We start from the raw sequence: 19,431 nt of genomic DNA, 5'->3' as shown, positions 1-19,431 counted from the left end.
CTGAATGACTTGTCATTCTAGTGCCACTTAATTTTCAACAACATAATTGTTCTCAACCACTTACACCGTTCTGAATCCTAACCCATTTCATAAATCATCTGTCGGCGGAGTAGGTCTGAAAACATGTCTGAAAACAGTTACTTTAATTTCAGGTAAGACATTTTGTTTATTAAATCTTTTCTAAAGTATCTGGCTTAGTTGTTGTGTTTAATGTCTTCAAGTAGCTTTGAATGTTTATCTGAGCAATTACTTGGGCCGTGCAGCCCCGCCAAAAGGAATGAAAATCAGCTTTTGTTCTCCCAGTAAGATTGCATAAGTTTGTGTATTTCTACTGTATTTAAATAGAAAACATTTTCTACCCACAAAGTCACTGGATACTTTTATTTTGAAAAATTATATTAGTTATTCAGACACTGTCAAAACATGCATGAAATGAGAAGACTAAAATAAGTACATCAGAGTAGAAGGACGCACAGTTCTGTATAGTAGAAGGATTATTTGATCGTGCAGCCATCTTATATGTTTCATAAGATGATATATCGGTCAAAGAGGATGATTCTTCACGGTGTTGAGATGAGTGGCTGATCAGTGGGTGAGAAGCTTGCAGTGCAGCAAAGCAGTATGTAGGTTACCTGTCAGGAAATTAAGCCTATTAACTGCTTATGCTTATGTAACACATCACACATTCGGCACTGGGTTCTTGTCCAATATTTCATACATGGCCGACCTTTGTAAAATGGTGTACTCATTAGGAAGTTCTTGCACAAGCCTGATATTAAACTTGTATTAGTTTTGCAGCAGTGATACAGTTGCATGACATTTTCATTGTAATAAATATGCATTTCCACTCCAATATAACTCAAGTGGTGATTAAATATATACTTCCACTTGAAAGCTTTACTTTTGCTTTTTCTAACCTCACTGTGTCTTTTCTTTTTTTAGATCAATTTTTTATTGTGTTTTTTTTATATTTAGAACACACAGAACATACAAATACAATTGAACAAGAACAAAAACCCTCTCCCAACCCCCCACCCTCTGCGGTCTTGAGGAAAACAAAAACAAACAAACACCTTGCCTAGTCACTCTCCTCTACTTCTTGTGATGCTGAGGTCATTAGGACTGATACAGTGCTGCTTGGTTTTTCCATAGGTCTATAGTCGATGATTTGGCTTTGTTAATACTTGCTGTAGAGAGCTCAAGTATAACTATGTCTAGAAAATACGCCAACCATATACAAAGGCGAGTGGGGGGCCAGCGCTGAGCTATCATTTTCTTGGTTGAGTCAGCTAACCAAACTTTCCTCTGTCTCCCAAGCAGGTGTAATTTAGAGTCGTCATTAAGTAACAAAACAATCGGGTCAGTAGGAATTCGACATCCTATCACATCAGATATTATTGATGTTGTTTTATTCCAGAACTCATGCACCTGTTCACACTCCCAGACCATATGCAGGAAAGTTGCATTTTGTTCAGGTTGACAGAACGTGCAATAGGGAGTGGGAATGACTTTAGAGACGTATCTCTTCTGAGGAGTCCAATATGTCCTATGACATATATTGAAGTGATTTAGGTTCTTGGAGCAATGGGAAATGTCCCAAACTGTCTCCCAATTAATTGCATTCCCCTCAGGGCTCAGCTCTCGCTCCCATTTCCTTGCTATTGGGAGTTCTCCTATAGATACTTGCAACAGTTTAGCATAGATCTTGGATGCTAATCCTCTCACAGGAAAATCAACAAACCATTGAATGACTGGGTGCACCTCAAGACTGTTTCCCCATGGTACTACATTTTAGGGCTGATCTTGAGTGCAGATACAACAAGAAGGATGTCGTGGGGACCTCAAAACTAGCTCTTAGGTCTTGAAAACTCAACATACCTTTCTTGAATAACTGGTTTACCGTATAAATGCCTCTGTCACTCCATTGCTTACAAGCAAAGGGTTTGTTACCAGACATTAAGTGTGTATTATGCCAAAATTGGGGTGTTCAAATGCCACTTGTTGATGTAGCATAGTTGTTCCTCCACCTGTTTAAAGTTATTCGATGTGTTGGTGATAATAGGGCCATAGGCTAACATACACTTTTTTTATGTTTTCTGGCAGTAGTTGAGACCAGTTGTTTTGTACTTGAATTTTTCATTGTACAGTAGACAGAGAAATAAAGCTTATTTTACTATTGTTTCACATTATGATTATGTTCTAAATCACAAATAAATTACCATCAAACACAGATGATTTTTGTGAAGACAGATGCTATTTTCTCCTCCTCTGCATTTTATTAATTGCAGCACTAAACAAGGAAGTAGGCTACTCTAGTATTGATTTATGACAATTATAGGACGAAAGGAGAAAATGTCTCTTTGTTTAATATCATTAAAAGTAAAGTTAGGTTTTGCTGTCCACTTCCCGACTCATTTTAACAGAGAAAGAGAGTGGCCTGCAAGAGACAGCGCCACAGTGAACGGCACGCTGCAAATGCGTGTGTCTCGGCCAAGAGAGGATGAGAGAGAGGAGCGGTACCATTGCTGATTTTAGACCTTTTTTAGGGGGGCTCAAGCCCCTCTAAATTTAATCTCAGGCCCCCTAACAATTATAATAATAAAAAGAATTTAAGTTCTTCAAGTTAGAGTTTGCAAACTTGTCTGTTAGTGACAGAAGACAAACAATTACAGGTTCAAAGTGCTTGAAACAGGTTTAATACCCTGTGTCGCTGTTGCCAATGCTATGCACTTCTAACCCAGTCAAGGAAAGGGTTAACAAAAACATAGTGTTGGCCAATTGGAGGTGGTTGTGCCAGACTCCCGCCTTTGGCTGAGTCTCGCTCTACCTAATCTGTCATCTGAGGGAGAGCAGGAGTGCAGTTGTGAAGTTTAACGTTGGTAGTCCCCAGAGAAGAAGTTGGTAATTTCATGGTGCAGATTATAACCCAAATTGAAATGTAGCAACTAAAATTGCTGAATGTTAGAACATTGTGTCAAATTGGTCGTTATTACTGTGATTTATTGCTGTACATTTCATATCTTATATATTATTACTGTATATTTGTTTTTATTATATATGTATTGATAATATATGTTTTTATTTGTTGTTTGTATATCTGGAGTGGTAACGAAAATAATTTCCCTCTGGGATTATTAAAGTATTTCTGATTCTGATTCTGATTCTGAAGTGTCAGGTTAAGTTCCATCATAGTGTTAATAATGTCAAAAAACGTTAGCTGACGCTGTTCAGTAGCTAGCTCAGAGATTATCGGCTAATGAAATTACTGATTTAGCATTGGGGGGTTAACACTTTTGCAAGGCACTGTATCCGTGTCACATTCTCATTAGGTCATTAGGCCTATAAAGGTCTGATCCTAGAATCGCCCCTGGGTGGTACTCTCTAACGTTCTTGTCAACTTTGGAGAATGGCCGGGGGATTTTCTATGCTAATATCAAGGCTGCTGCTCTGCACTTGTGTACTGATATTGCGAGACACTTTTTACCTTGGTGAGAAATCTCGTCAAGTTTAATTTCGTCACACCTCTAATAACGTCACAATCATTTTATTGATTTTTGGAAAGTATATCCAATGGCTGCTTACCCTGACACATGTCAAAAAGGGGACTAAAAGAAATCATTTTGAAAATGATCATTAAGTTTTACAGACATCTTCAATCATTTGTATATTTCTGTTCTCATACTGGTCGAATAGTGAGGCAGGGGGCAGGTAGGTGAGTCTAGTCTGCACACTGAGCTGGACCTTTGCCCACTCTAATCATATGGCTATTATGGCCATCAATGCATACCCAGCCTTGGTCTTGGTTCAGCTTCCAGGAGCCATTTGTAAAGCAGCGGAGCAGGAAATGAGGTTGGTTTGCTGCCGTCTCCCAAGCCTGGAGATTGTGCCTGAGGGAGGCACACTTAAGTCGGTACGTCGATCATGCGGGGTCCCTCCTAGACGGAGAGTGAGGAGGAGGGGTCATTGGTAGGAGGCGGAGGTGAAGACAGAGCATAGATTTGCCGTGTGTTTGTAATGGACAGAGACATCACTGGCCCCCAGAAATATAATTGGCTAATACCAGGGGCCCCAAAGCCGACTGATTGATGAGGCTTTATGGCAGGGTCAAAGCACTGGACCTATTGCAGTTTCTCTTTTAAAAATGAAAAATTACATCCTTTCCTCAGCCATTTGATAGTTTTTGTTTTCTATACTTCTTCTCAATTTCCTCTTTCTTCTTCTTTTCAGAGACAACTAAACAACAAGTCAATCTTTTGTCCCAGTGACTTGTTAAGATATTAGAATCATCTCATTACAGTATGAGTATCAGTTGAGATAGAAGTTTTCCCCAAACATGACTGTCATGTCATTACCTACCTTCTAATGTTGATAAATCTGAAGGTTGTTGTTGTCTGTAGTTGACAACAAACTCCTAAAAAAATAAAATAAAAAAAGATTAAACAAATAAATAAATACAATAAAATAACTGCCTGTTAGCCCCCCAGTCACAGTCCACAGGTCAAAGGCAAAAAAAGCACAGCAAGATCAGCCATATATTTGTTATTCTGAGCAGCTGTCATCAATATTCCAACTATGTAAGGCCTCCATAAGAGTTCAACCTGCTATTATATGCTTTCTTGCAAATTGGGGTCATGTTCCACTACTGTGCAGATAAGACAAAGACCTGAAAGGTGCCTACAAGACTAGACTGCAGGGATATTGGTTTATCAGTAGAAGGGACTGGACTTTCTCAATCTCTTGAATCCCAACAAAGCATAAAGTCTTATTCAGTCTGAGCGTATCTGATAATAATTATTCATGATGTTAAACTTGACCCTTTATTGTAGTTAATAACTAAAAAAATAAAAATTTACAAAATACCTTTTGCAAGGATAACATCAAGTACCCTAGGCTTTATTTTATTTTGTTAAACGAGATGTTTCTCTGCCTCTGATTGTTTAGGGGAAAACAATCACTGTGCCATCTGTTAGTCTGTATGATACATGAATAGCTTCACTGCTTGAGCAATTAGTTTCTGACAGTTTGAGCAGAATCAATAATTTGCAGGGAAAGTCATAGCTGCATGAAATCTCACTTTTCCACTACACGACGAGGGTTGTTACAGGATGTGATTGGGTAAAGTTGTAAAGTGTTATTTGCATTGTCGAAAGGTATTAATGAAAACAAATTTTATTTAATATTTATTTCTTTGGACTATTTTTATATTTACAACATACAGAAACACTTAACTTGTAAATAGACATTTTATTTATCATTATTTATACACCTATTTTTCCACATACTTGTGTACATAATAGTTCTGTCTATTCCTTTTATTTGTTCAGTTTCACTCTCAGTTTCACTCTCTTACAGTGTGGATGCTTTGCTGCTTGCATATTTCTGTTGATAATCTTGCTTTTCCTCTGTGAGAAACAATGAGCAGCGGCTCTTGGATACTTATAAATCACTGGACTATACATTTTATGTAGACATAGTAGGCTATTGCCATATTTTATATTTCTGCGTGAGCGTGGCCTACCAATAGCTCAAGCCTGTCCTACAGTGACTGGAAACGTGGTACTTAGCTAAAGCTAATTAGCAGCAAGATGCCTCCCTTCTCCGTGGTTGACTACTACAAACTCCTTCAGAAGATTGCAGTTCTAGAAACCAAAATTCACCGGTTAGAAGTAAACGTGGAAGTGAACGGACCATGTGGGAATGACACCACTTTACCATGGACCCAAAACAATGGACAAAAGCATGCTAACCCACGGCTAATTAGCACCAACAAGGTTCAAAGAAACAAGAGGGCTGTGGAACGGGTAATAAATCAACAAGTGGCAGTCCTCCCTGGAACTCTTTTGGTGCAAAGCCCAAGAGTAAATCATCTTCCTGGGAAATGGGAGGACAACTAACGGGCAGGGCACAGCACCCTGAGATTTGTGATATGAACGGCTGGCCTGCATTATCATCCAGGCAGAGCGCCTCTTCAACTCCTGTACTCAGTAGGACACAGCCGTGGACAGCTGCAAAAGGGAGAATTAGCAACAAAACGCCTCCCCAACAACTGAGTGTGCAACTGGAAAACAGATTTGCTGCACTGCCGCAGGAGCCTGGACCTTCATCTGATTACCTGGATTACGTCTCATCGTCACACAGCAGGTAAGGACTGAGAGCAATTCAAAAAGTAAAAAGCTACAGGGAAAGCTAACGACTGGGCCTCAAACTGTGATTGTGGGTGACTCTGCTGTAAAATATGTAAAAAGCAGTAAAAACACCAAAATACTCTGTTTTCCCAAAGACATGGTGTCTGGCCTGGCCCAAAGAATCCTGGATATCGTGGCAGCACACCCAACTGTGAAGAACATTATACTGCATGTAGGGTCACATGATGTTGTAAAGCAACAGTCTGAATGGCAGAAATGTGACTTTATGGATCTGCTGAATACAGCCAGCTCTCTAAACGCGAAAGTGTTTATCAGTGGCCCTCTACCGCCAGTCAGAAGAGGAACTGAGAGATTCAGCAGACTGTTGGCACTGAACAAATGGCTTCCAACTGCATGTACTGTCCATTCTCTACAGTTCATTGAAGATTTTAACATTTTCTGGGACCGCAGACATCTTTTTAAAGCAGATGGACTTTTCCTTAACAAGCCACGAGTAAAGCTGTTCACCTCCAACCTACTTTACTTTCTGCGCCACACATCTGCTCCCTCAGTCAAGGACACAAGACAAGAGGAATCTAAACAAGAGGACGACATAACAAAGCACAGTGATCTACCAAAGCCCCCACCTTTGCAGAGATTTGACCATGTTAGATACGAGAAATCTCAACCCCCCTCTTCACCAGTCCAACACTCTCCACTCACCCTTTCTCCTCCTTCCCTCATCCCCATGTTGAAGTTCAGTGGCAGGATAAGGCAGCTGGTGGATGCTGGAACCAAGTTTGCCCCCCTTCCTTCTCCCATCACTTGCCCCCAGCCAAAATTGGAACCCCAGGCATCTCTGCCAGGATGGCAACAAATTCCCTCTCCCCAGACTGATAAGGATGCTTACGAAATGCAACAAGCTTTAACTGTTATATGCCGGGTGCAGGCTGCACACCTATAGTGGCAGTAAGAAGAAGCACTTAACTGCAAACTTGGAAGGCAGTAAGAAGAAGCACTTAACTGCAAACTTGGAAGGCAGTAAGAAGAAGCACTTAACTGCAAACTTAGCAAATTTAGCATCTGTTCCTCGTTAGCAGCAGCCTAAAAAATTAAACAGATCATTCTTTTAACACGCTAACACTAGCCTTACTAAACGTCAGGTCTTTGGCTGGAAAATCATTTTTAATCGAGGATATATTAAGCACAATCTTGATTTTATGTTTTTAACTGAAACCTGGTTAGACCATAATAACGGAGCTGCTGTTCTCATTGAGTCAGCTCCCCCTAACTTCAGTTTTATGAGTGAGAATAGAGTGAATAACAAAGGAGGTGGAGTCTACTTTGTGTCTAGGTAATTATGCATCTGAGTATACAAATATGACGTGCGGAGTTCCCCAAGGCTGGCTCAGATTATGGAAAACAACAAAATAATTTACCATAGTTATGCGGACGACACACAAATTTACATAACCTTGTCGCCAGGGGACTATAGTCCAATACAAAAACTGACTTAAGTTTTGCAGGTCCGCCGCAACTCTGTTTTTTTTCAAATCAAGGCTGAAGACCTTTCTTTTTGATGTTGCCTTTCTTTAAATAATTGTTAATTTATAAGTCCTCTGGTAGGCCAGGTTTGGAACCTGTATTGCAACAGAAAAATAGTTACAGTCTAAGTCCTCTGGAAGGCCCGAGTTGGACTCGGTTAACTTGTTACTGCAGTGTAAATTTTATTCTCGTCTTTTATCTGTTTTTAATTTGTTTTAATCATTTTTAACTGCTCTTTAATGTTTTATTTTATTATCCTTTTTTAACTGCTCTTTAATAATGTTTTATGTAAAGCACTTTGAATTCTTGCCTTGCCTTGCCTTGCATCTGTGCATACACAGCAATGCAAAAGACTGTCCTTGTAACGTTAGCCTATTGCACACACACTTGGCCAATAAAGCTGATTCGGACATGATGGCAAGGCAAATAATAACCTATGCACATCCCTAGCATTAATTGTTAGTGGCAGAGTTTCTCACAATTAAAATCACATTTCATCTAAACATGCAGAACAGAGAACAAACATGTTAAAAAAAACGACAAATACAGTATGTTTTTCAATGACCTTTCAATGATCCCTGATTGGCTTTTATGATAATTAAAGGGAATGAGATTTGAATTTAATAAGCCATCAAGTCTGCAGCTTTACATGTTCGTAATTAGCTCATTAGGATAATGGATCTTAACTTTCTAGGAAGCCAAACCACCAGCAAAATTATGACATTTGTAATTATACATTTTAACAATGTGATATCATTCTTTAGCAATTGTTTAGTACACTTCTAAAAATGTAAACACTAGCTTAAACAGTAGCTTAAACACTACAGGTGTTATATTAGCAGTTTAGAACTGTGAAAAATAATGCTAGTGGTTTAGCTAGCGTTTAGCTTTCTACCAGCTAGCTACCATGTGGCTAACCAGGTGTGAAAATAACGGTTAGTGTGCTAACAGTTCATTTGTTAGCAAGCTAAACAGGAGTACAAAGTTAGTGCTAGTGGTTTGGAGAGCGCTGCTTACTAACATTTCTTCTGTCTAAGTTAATAACAGATGTTGAAATAGTGGTTTCTGGAGTCTAGCTAAACAAGATGTTATTTGGGGAAATGCTACATTTCCAGGTAAATTGCACGCAAGTGAGTTGGGGAAGGACATTTTAATCCAATTATCAGATACCAGTATTGTTGATCGATTGCCATGTTTATTTACAAATATCTCAAAATGAGTGGCTTCTTCACACAAACTGAATTTATTTGAGCCAAGCTTCAGATATCATCATACCTGAACTGAACTCTCAGTCCAGCTCTGGCTCAGCCCCACAGCGGCTCTCTCCCCCAGCAGTGCCCGCCCGTCGTGTAATGGGACACTGCTAAACGATGCTAAGAGCACTCTAGTGCAGTCATGGCCTGTTGCACATAACTCGCTCCTCGCTGCCGTCCATGCTCTCACCTGTTTTGTAGCTTCTACGGGCTAGTTTATGACACTGTTAGCATCGGCTGCTACTGGACTTCCTCATGCTAAAACTAATTACCTTATTCCTTGAGCCTAACTTTGGCATTCTCTGCAATATTGTGTTCCTTATTCTTGATGTATAATATATTATAGCAGAGGAGGTTGGGGCGCACAGGAACTACACCCTGCTCCTGCTTGCTAACGCTATCATCCACAACTGAAATGCACAGTGTAAGTATGATGATGGCTTATGGCTTTTTTACTTCACTGAATATGGTAATAATGCTAAAATCTAAAAACGTATACAGACATTTTTAGTTTGGCTAGCCTAAAAATGTGTGCATGTTTTACTTGCTTCAAGTTAATCAGAATGCAAGCATGCCTCCTTCATTTGGTTTCCTTATTTGCAACCTTTGGGAGTGGCTTAGATTGCAGGTGTGTGTGTGTGTGTGTGTGTGTGTGTGTGTGTGTGTGTGTGTGTGTGTGTGTGTGTGTGTGTGTGTGTGTGTGTGTGTTTACCTGTGCATACAGTATGTGTGTGTGTATCTGTGCATGTTTGTATCTAAAATCCTTTACCCTTACCATCCATGTGTCTCTGATGGATTATGGTGAGAGGGAACAAAGCGAACAAAGGTCAGTAACTATGAATATTGAAATAGTTATTGATCATTGCAATTATTTGCCAAAATGGAAATCTGTACAGAGCAGCATGACTTGTATGTTTAGTGTAAGTTGTTACTATTAGTTGCTCAGCAGAAGTAGACTCCTAGAAGTAGACTCCTTACATCTACTACTGCATGTCAGTGTTTCTACGTTTCCTAGACCTGAATCCAGAACAGAATGCCCTCTAATGATGAATGCTAGTAGAAATACTGTAATTACTGTTTATATGTTAGCAAACAGCAAGAACCAATAACCCAGTCTCACAGATGTAGCATTAGGATCTTCATTTGTACTCTTCCATTACTACTTGCATGTCAGTGTGTCTTTTACAAAACTCATGCACTCATAAGTAAAAGTTTTTTTCACTTAGATGTGTCCAGCTAGCTAGATTATCTTGGCTTGTAGACCGACAGTCTTCTTGTGCCACCAAGGTTAAGCCGAAACTGTAACCCACTCATCAGCGTCAAAGATTAGTCCATGCCGGTGTCCACTTTTGCCAAATGGATCTTCTGTTTCCTCGAAGAGCTTCAAGTGGCCAAACCTCCACTTACACATTACTCAGATCAGCTCTTATCTTTGATTTTCAATGGAAGCAATGTGATTTTTTTTTTTTTTTTTTGATTCATAGAAACTGTACAGTAGTGCATCTGGTTATACAGTAAATACACGCTCAGCCATACGCAGTTCATTGTTTGTGCACCTGTACACAGACTGTGGTTAATGCCAGATTCTTTAACAACTAACTAATAGTGACAACCAGCCAGTGCTCCAGGTTAGATAACCCCACACAAACATACACGCACTCCTCTCCTCTAAGAGGTCATTTCCTTGCAGCCTGTGCTCCTGTTGGAGGTGTCCAGTGTGAGTACTTAAGTTTCGCCCTCCTGTCTCGTGTGTCACAGCATGTTGTCACATATAGAGGCAGTGATGTATTATTGACGATGTCTGCAGGTTACTTGGGCACTGTACATTAGGCTAACATGAGTACAATTACCTACACATGGATGCACATGTACAGGAGTCTAATTGCTGCATAGGTAATGACTGATAATATCTCTGCAAAATAATATACTGTATGTGCGCCAGTTTTCTGTTGCTCTAGAGTGAGTTTTTCACAGTTAATCAAACTGATTTATATCATCATAATAATCATAACTAGTTTAAATAAAATAACTGCTGGGATGTGAAAGCACCCTTAAAGGCAATCTTCCTTGAACGTAAATAAAGTGGCCACGGGTAATAAAAGGAGAGGTGGTTCTCTGCAGCAACCTATACTCAGGCCCTCTAACCAGCTTTCCTTTGTGTATGAATGGGCATCTATATGGGGAAAGGCTCACGCTGCAACAGGCTAATTCCTGCTAATCCCATCGTATCTTCTACCACTAAGAGATGGTTTACAATGGCAGCACTGGAGCAGGGGAATTGCTAGTGAGATTAGCTCGCGTTAGCTCCTCCTCTGTGGTTTATGCTCACAGCCAGGCCAGGCTGGCCCACCACTGCTCCCGTGCTAACCTTTTGCACAGAAATGGATTAACTATTTTTCCAAAATGTTTCAAGTCTTATTTAGAAAACTATGTAAGTTTGTTTAAATTTTTCTCTGCTTTTCTTATGGTTTTAGTTTTGTGTGGATTCGGTTTTCAATGCAAAACTGTGAGAGCAGCAACAGGCACCCTTATCTCGAAGGGTTTATGAACTGTATTTTGAGGTGTTTGTGTAGGGTTTAGCAGTGCTTTCCTTTACATGATAAGTTTGTTGGCTCTGGCTAACTTTCCTTTGCACATTTCTATGCAAAGATACAGTCCTGTTTTTTCTCTTATTGCATTTGTGTTTATATTATTAGGTTGTGGTTTTTAACATAGTGTGATAAGTGTTACAACAATGGTCCAAATCCACAAAGATAAAAAAAAAACATGGGGACACTAAGTTAGGCAAGAACAAAACAGACACAAGGTGCATGAATTGCAAAATTCTCAATTCTGCCATTGTCAGTTATCAGATATTGTGTTTGAACAATTTTATGTAAATGGGACTTACAATCCCAAATCGGTACCTTTTACAACACAACTTTGAAAGTTTAAAAAATGACATCTTTTCATGATTGGAATGTTTAACTATGAAATTAGAGGAAGCTGCTGTTGACTGAATGCCATGATGCATCAGTGTTTATTCTACCTTTTAAATATCCCAATAATAAAACACCTTAATGGGGACAGGACATCAGTCATTCAGCACCTAGTTACAGTATATGTTAAATGCAATATCAGTCCTAGAAATAACTACATGTCTCCTGAGACACATAGGAGTCCTTTCAGATAAAGACAAAAGAATGCAGTGCAACATTACACTTTGCTCACTTTGAGCTCAAACCAGCCTTAGGAATTTACCTGATACTAATACAGCTACAAGGCTGCAAAGGAAGGTGAACACATTTACTGCCTCTATGTATGTATGTTTGATGGTGGTAAAATTGTTTTACATCTTCACCTGCTCATAATTACGGCTATTTACTATGATTTATGTATGTTTTCTTAACACTAAAGCATCATGCAGCTCTATGGAAACCCCCAAATTAACCCCCAACTATCCAGCAGCCAGTGGATTATCCTCTAGTTAAACACGTATGCGTTCCACTTTAATTCCCAAACAAACCAGCATGACAGCACTTTAAAAACTGGACAAGCCACTCATCTGGTTACACTGTACACCTAGAAATGCATATATGCAGTATTAGAAGCTAAAGAATTGGAAATATGTGTGTTTTTAGAAAAGTCACACATTTACATGTGATAACCCAATAGGATACCAGGTCATCTTTTTCTGTGTTCTTGTGAAAACTGGGCTTTGTATCTCTTTTATCTGTGCTCGTATGGATTAATAAGCACGTCAGCCTGTGCATACTGCAGGTTCTCCACCAGCTGCCACCTTTCTCTTTTCTAACAGTGACCCATGGGTTTTTCTTTCATAGGAGATCTCTCCTAAAGATGTTTCCACAACCAGGGAAATCGATTGTCTTCGACAACTTTCCAGATCCCACTGACGTCTGGGACATCATCGAGACAATCGGGAAAGGGACCTATGGAAAAGTCTACAAGGTGCTCAACAAACTTGATGGAAGTAAAGCGGCTGTAAAGATCCTTGATCCAATCCATGTAAGTTGACTCTCTGATCTGGAACATGAATAGGTTTCTTTAACCCTCCGGTTGTCCTCGGGTCAAATTTGACCCATTAAAAACAAAGTTTCTATCATAAATTTGGGTTACTTTCAAACAAATTGTCCAAAAATAAATAAATAACATGGATGGTTCCCTACAACCATTACTCTTCACAAGTAAAATAAATGATCGGTTCACTACTTTCATTGAATTTGCGTGTTTTATTCAATTTTATAGCATTTGAAAAAAAATGATAAAAGAACATTGAAAAAATGTCAAAAAAAACATCAAAAGTGGGGAAAAAAAACCAACAAAAAACATCAAAAGCGCAGGAAAAAAATCGTGAAAAGTGACAAAAACGTTGGAAAGAGTGTCGAAAAGACGACCTAAACGTGGACATTTTTTATTTTATTTTAAACTTGGACCCAGAAAAACTAAAAGTTCCAGGTCGACAGGAAGACAACACAAGGGTTAAATGACTTATTATACCAATTCTATTAGCGTAGTCTGAATTTCAATTTTCAATATCATTTTATTGTCCTCACTCCATGCCATTGCACGTGTTGTTGTTGTTAGTGCTTGTTAAAGCATCTATAAGCTTGTGGTGTGGCCACGTCTTTGGTGGAGGCACAGGGCTGACAAGTCACTATCTTGGGGCCCTGTATCTGTCACATTTATAGCATCTGTATATTAGAGATTCAGACATCTACACAGATTGGATCTGGGTCTTCTATTTCTTCTCGCTGTTTGTTAACTTTATGGTTTGCTTTCTGATATTGAGTCGGTATATTTCCTCTCAGGTATATTACATACCTTCAACTTCATTTTATTTTGTCTCTTTATATTTCATACAGTATATAAAAAGTAAATGTACTATCATTTTATAAACAGCACTTTTTAGCAAAATGTGTCTGGCATTTCCAGAACATATGATGTATGTGTTTTCAGGTTTAGGGTTAGTGTTTGTGAGTTGTATACTTTTTATTTTTCATTACTTGGCTACAACCCCCACAACAGCGATGATGGTCTCATAAGAGTTTGTGTTCCATTACATTGTTGGCTTTTATATCGTACCTTAGCCTATGTTTACTTTAATTAGCATCAAATCAAAATTCCTTGAGAAACATACCAGCAGTTAACAATGAAAGGGCTAGAACTAAGGATGCAACCCTTTTACAACCATTATCTTAGCAAATTGCCTTTGATTAATTGGTCATCCTTATTGGATGTATCATGTACTCTGATCATTTTTGGCCTCTTTTGCCTGTGCAGGTTTTTTTTAGCATTGAGCCAAAACCCCTTTGGCACCTATGCAGAAGTGTGTGAAGCTTATCTGGCCTAAAGCAAGGATATTTTGACAGACAGCAGAGATACATGATGTTACTTCTGGCAGCGTGGGTCTGATCCATCCAGTGACAAGATTGACCAATTACAGGACATTACTGGGCAAGAGGTAGTACTATAAAGAAAGGTCACTGTTTTTCAGATAAAAGAACAATAATGGCAGATTATAATACTTTCTATTCTAACTGCTCTGTTTATTTTGAAGGTACAGTGAATTGTATTGCTTATTTAGCAGCTCTAATGAGCAGCAATTTTCTGTTAAATCCAGCCTTCATGCTAATAAAAGTCTCATTAGTCTTTTGTGAATTTGTTACTCTTTCTCATTATTGAGGAATTATTATCTACAGACCACTAGCCTGTGAGGGCCATCATTGCAATCGTTTCAATCACTGGGTTTATCATTTGATGAATAACATGAGTTCGTAGGTGAAAAATGTGTTTTTTAACTGATCTTTGTGCTTCTTTTTAAGGATATTGATGAGGAGATCGAAGCAGAGTACAACATCCTCAAAGCTCTTTCTGACCACACCAATGTTGTCAAATTCTACGGGATGTACTACAAGAAGGATGTGAAATGTGGAGACCAGTTGTGGCTCGTATTGGAGGTAGGAACACTTATTATATTTGAATAGAAAAGCCACCATATGTTTGCCATATCCTATATATTTGTTTGAGACCTTAAATAGACCTGTGGCTGCACCGAGCAGACAAAGAGCATATAGGTGCAGATTAAAGGTCTGGTTGTCACACAGCATGTCTCGCCTGGTATATGCAGCGGTGACCAAATTTGCCAAGGGATTATGTTACAGTTTAAGCCACCATGGGTAGTCTCAGAGTTTACTTATAGGCCACCTGGGGGATTCGATCGCAGGCCAACAACATGGATGTGTTGGGAATGGATGTTAACTCGCATGACCCCTGCTGAGAGCAGCAGAGCAGGGATTTCTGTTTACAGGGGCTGTCGCAGTGTATTAGTTTAAACACCTACTGTAGCAGGTTGTAGCACAGGCACAAATGTATCTATCCTGTAGCTGATTTCTGTTGTTTGGATTCTGGGCAGACTATGCTAAAATGGTGGAAAGGATACATTTTTTGAGGTTGTTGGTGCACTTATATTAACTACGCTACATTGGTGAATGAATGCAAAATGGCCTGATTTTGAACAAAAACATCACTGCATTTGACTTTATGAGACTGCTTTTTTGCACGTGCTGACATAAAGTACAGGAAAGGCTAGATGCAGGTATGAATTTGTGAAAGTTCAAGGGGACCTTGCTGCTGCTTTCTTACATCTAAAAAAAGCCTCCAGCTCCCCATCCATTTTCAAATGTCAACCTCCAGACAAACATGTAATGGAGGTCAACCTCAGAGGAGGAAAAGTGTTTGTGGGGTCCAACATGGTGGCGGTTCTGGGTTTTCTTTGCCATTTGACTTTCTGACCATGTAATTTATGTTCCTGCTATGATAGATAGCAGTACAAACCTGGATACATCTGCTAAACTTGGGGAGGGTTGATAAGAAAGAATGCTGGTAAAGTGTCACAGCTATGGTGCTGAAGGTCTTTGAAGTAGTCTTTCTGAAGAATGTAACATTACATTTTTAGTCACGCTGTTGTCGTGGCTCTAGGTCCCCCACTCAGGCCCAGGATTAAATTATCGCAACATCCAACAGTCAGATAGCTATTGCTATGATGTGTTGTCCAGACAGTCATGGTCCCCAGATTCCCTGAGTTGTCCTTTAGTCGCCATGAGGTTAGAATTTTCGGTTTTGAATGAAATGTCTCAAAAACTCTCGACATGACATTTAGAACAGATGCTGTATTTATGGTGCCCAAGGGATGAATCCTAAAAACTTCTCATCTAGCAGCACCAGCAGGTTGTTATTTTTGGTTCAAAGGACAACTATTGTGACAACTAAATAGAGACACATTTCACACAGGATACATTGAAAACTTTTGTGATTCGTCTTTTTTTACTCTAGTGTCATCATCAGATCAATATTTTAATTTGTCTTTAACTACTTTGGTTTATGACCATGTAATATATGAACTAATGTCATTCTGTTCAGCTTCAGCAGTTCTTTGTGGGTAGTGCTTCCAACCATGGTAAATATTAGCTGCCAAAAATGAACATGTTAGCATGCTGATGTATTCAAAGCACAGCCGTGCCTAAGTTTTGAATTTGAACCACTGCTTTGGATAGTGCAAACATTTAATTATTTTATGGAGTAATTAAAAAAGAAATCAAACGAAAAACATTGCATGAACATTGCATGAGCTGATTAAAAACTTTCTTCTTCAGCCCATGAACAGTTTCAAAAGCCCATCCCCATGCAGTAGAAGCTGATTCCACAGAATACCAAAAGCATGAAAAAAACCCACATCAAACATGGAGGATATAAAGGTTGCAAAAAGAGAGTGTGCATCTTGCAATTCCATCATTTAATTATACAGCATTTTTTAACCTTCAGTGGATTGTGCATGCATGCATTTGCTTTCAACAAAGAAACTCTTTCTGACTGCTTAAAAAACCCTCTACCAACTGTGTGCCACATTGTGCTGTTCTGCAGTGGTGGAAGAAGTATTCAGATCCTTTACTTAAAGTGCTCATATTGTGCCTTTTGGCATTTCCCTTTCCTTTATCGTGTTCTATACCTTTTTTGTGCATGTAATTGGTTTACAAAGTGAAAAAGCCCAAAGTCCAACCCAATGGGACTTACCATCTCCAAGAGAAAACACATAAACTGCTCCAAACAGCTCTGTTGTAGTCCAGCCTTTACTTCCGTGAGGAACGTGCGTCACTTTTTTAACACACGTTATAATGCTCGCCTAATTGCTAGTGTGGCACTCCCTCATACTCAGCTACTGCACATGTGCGACTCCCAACAAAGATGGTACAGAAGAGAAAATGGAGAGCTCAACACACAGGGTGAAAAGAGGAGCTGCAGCAATGTTGATTTGATCAATGTTGTTTGAAAATCAAACCATGTAAACCTATTCTGATATAACCTATAAATACAATTATGACCCTGAAAATGAGCATAATATGAGCACTTTAAGTAAAAGCCCTAATTCCACTCTGTAAAAATACTGTAACAAGTAAAAGTCCTGCATTAAAAATGTTACTTATAAATAAAAGTATGTAAGTATCATCAGGAAAATGTACTTAAAGTATAAAAAGTAAAAGTAAACATCCTCACATTTTAGAAACTGGAAACGATCAAAACAGTTCTGTGTTTAATGGTCTAATCATTTCAGCTGTACTTGTAGGCCATTATATTGTTGGGTAGTTTAATTTATAATAAAACATTGTATTTTATAAACTACATGTGTTTTGTCTCCAGAAATCTTAATTTGTAAAGTAACTAGTAACTAAAGCTGCAGATGAATGTAGTGGAGTAAAAAGTACAATATTTCTTTCTGAAATGTAGCGGAGTAGAAGTAGAAAGGGGCATTAAAAAAAAAGACTCAAGTAAAGTACCTCAAATGTGTACCTTAGTACAGTACTTTAGTTAATGTACTTAGTTACATTCCACCACTGTGGTTCTGTCTTCCTATATCAGGTACAGCAGTGCTTGAACAGAGTGTCCATATTTCTGTAATCCAAGCTCAGTGGTTTTGCATTAACAACAGCAGTGTTATGCTAACCCAGTAGATAGTTTTCACCTCTCCAGCTTGTGTTTCTTTCCCTTTTCATCGCTCTCTTTCCTCCTGACCTTTGCAGAGGACCCTGCAATTACTTTGCGTGGATATCAAGTACAATCTAAGATGTGGAATAATCAGACCACAAACTGCATATAGGAACACAAAGACCTTTATCTGATAACGTAGTTCTTATTTTTGCACTGTAGTGATTGTTGGTTTTGCATCATGGTGTTTTGATCTGTCTGGAGGATTCAATTATTTTGAGTAAAAATACAAATCTGGTGTTAGGGGAGTTCACTCAGCTTTGCTACTTTGTTTACTCCCTGTTTCCTCTGTGGTTTGCATTCCCATTTTCAAAATTTCCCTTGCAAAAATCTGCAGCCAGCGGTCTAAATCTGGTGGCTAATCCTGAGGCTGAAATCACTGCCTGACAGTTTAGCAAGTGGCCGTGTGGGGCTGTTTGTGTATGCATGTGTGTGTGCGCTCTGAAGTAGATGCACATGGCTTTTTTTTGTGAAGAGACAGGAAAGCTGGCAGTGAGGCGGTCATTCACCATGGTTACTGTCCCTTTCTAAACTGTAATTTTCCATCCTTTAGCTCTGCTGAGAAGAGCCTTTTTCTGCCCAGCACTGACAGCAGATCGCTCATTATAAACAGAATACATACAAATTGCATCCTTTACTTTGTTAGCCCCTCATTGGGGTCTGTGAGCTTTTGGCTTTGCCTCTGTAGTGTGCTCCTTTATGTTAGCGGATGTGGGCAGAGATGAGCAAGCTTTCATGTATGGCGGTTTAATTCTGCTCCCAGAGACCTCAAACATACTTCAAAGATAGCGAGGATGGAGCGACATTTATTCTCTAATTGGAAATAAAAACCTGATTTGGATGTGTATTCCATTTGTGAGCTCCCATGTTTCCTCCAAAGATCCTGCTAAATAAAGGCCAATGATTAGTGCAACCTTTAAAAGCTTCTTGCATTATTGTGTGCCTATATTTCATTTTAAGGTCTAGCTTAAAATGGTTGTTTACAGAATGTAAACTCTAGTTTTTACTACTGCTTCTTTGTTACTACTGCTTCGTTGTTACTACCATTGGTAATAATGCTAGTTGTGGCAGACAATAACTAGGGAGTAACTATTACAGTTGTGGTTTAAATTTGCCCAAAAGCTGTTGATCTCTTCTGTGAAACATTGCTTTCGTGATAACTTTAATGACTTCTCAGAACACCGTGTGCTACATGTGTAAGAGGAAGACTCCGGACTGTCTTGGGACCTGATTCCTCGAACATTGATTGTAGTTGTATAGAGTCTCGGAGTGCCATAGCACAGACACATTTTAAAGTCTGCATCAGGATGCTGTGAAGGGGTTCGGAAATGATGTACATCTCCTCAAACATCTATGTATCTCTGCAAATATTTAAAAAAAAGTTATGGGCTTATCACTAGGAAATGGAAGCAGTAACTGGGCATGAAGGGCTTTTTTCAGGACCAAATTGCATTGCGGATTTCTCTGCA

General features: G+C 39.1%; 1 protein-coding gene and 1 long non-coding RNA gene across 15 annotated transcripts in view; one reads left to right on the top strand and one right to left on the bottom strand.

Moving 5' to 3' along the window:
* Positions 1-504: 504 nt before the first annotated feature.
* On the bottom strand, positions 505-9,274 carry LOC120551883. 3 transcript variants are annotated; one of them, XR_005637924.1, is made up of 4 exons: positions 9,196-9,274; positions 4,357-4,411; positions 3,788-3,935; positions 505-632 (listed from the first exon to the last, which is right to left on the bottom strand). It is a non-coding gene; the product is annotated as an uncharacterized LOC120551883 (long non-coding RNA). The 3 variants fall into 3 exon arrangements; XR_005637926.1 differs by lacking the exon at positions 9,196-9,274 and adding an exon at positions 9,114-9,170; XR_005637925.1 differs by lacking the exon at positions 9,196-9,274 and adding an exon at positions 8,946-9,015.
* The window catches only part of myo3a (myosin IIIA), a 60,229-nt gene continuing 50,069 nt past the window's right edge, over positions 9,272-19,431 (top strand). For 5 of the 12 annotated variants that reach the window (XM_039789435.1, XM_039789429.1, XM_039789433.1 and 2 more), the window contains exons 1-3: positions 9,728-9,749; positions 12,745-12,928; positions 14,746-14,880. In XM_039789435.1, coding sequence (XP_039645369.1) covers positions 12,761-12,928; positions 14,746-14,880 — 303 coding nt within the window. In that variant the 5' untranslated portion in view covers positions 9,728-9,749; positions 12,745-12,760. Of the gene's footprint in view, positions 9,348-9,670; positions 9,750-11,226; positions 11,355-12,744; positions 12,929-14,298; positions 14,385-14,745; positions 14,881-19,431 lie in introns of those variants that run through there. The other 7 variants (XM_039789428.1, XM_039789425.1, XM_039789426.1 and 4 more) reach the window with 4 other exon arrangements.

Source organism: Perca fluviatilis, chromosome 22 (genome assembly GCF_010015445.1).
Source record: "Perca fluviatilis chromosome 22, GENO_Pfluv_1.0, whole genome shotgun sequence".
NCBI lineage: Eukaryota > Metazoa > Chordata > Actinopteri > Perciformes > Percidae > Perca > Perca fluviatilis.
This window is presented reverse-complemented; position numbering and strand designations above follow the sequence as displayed.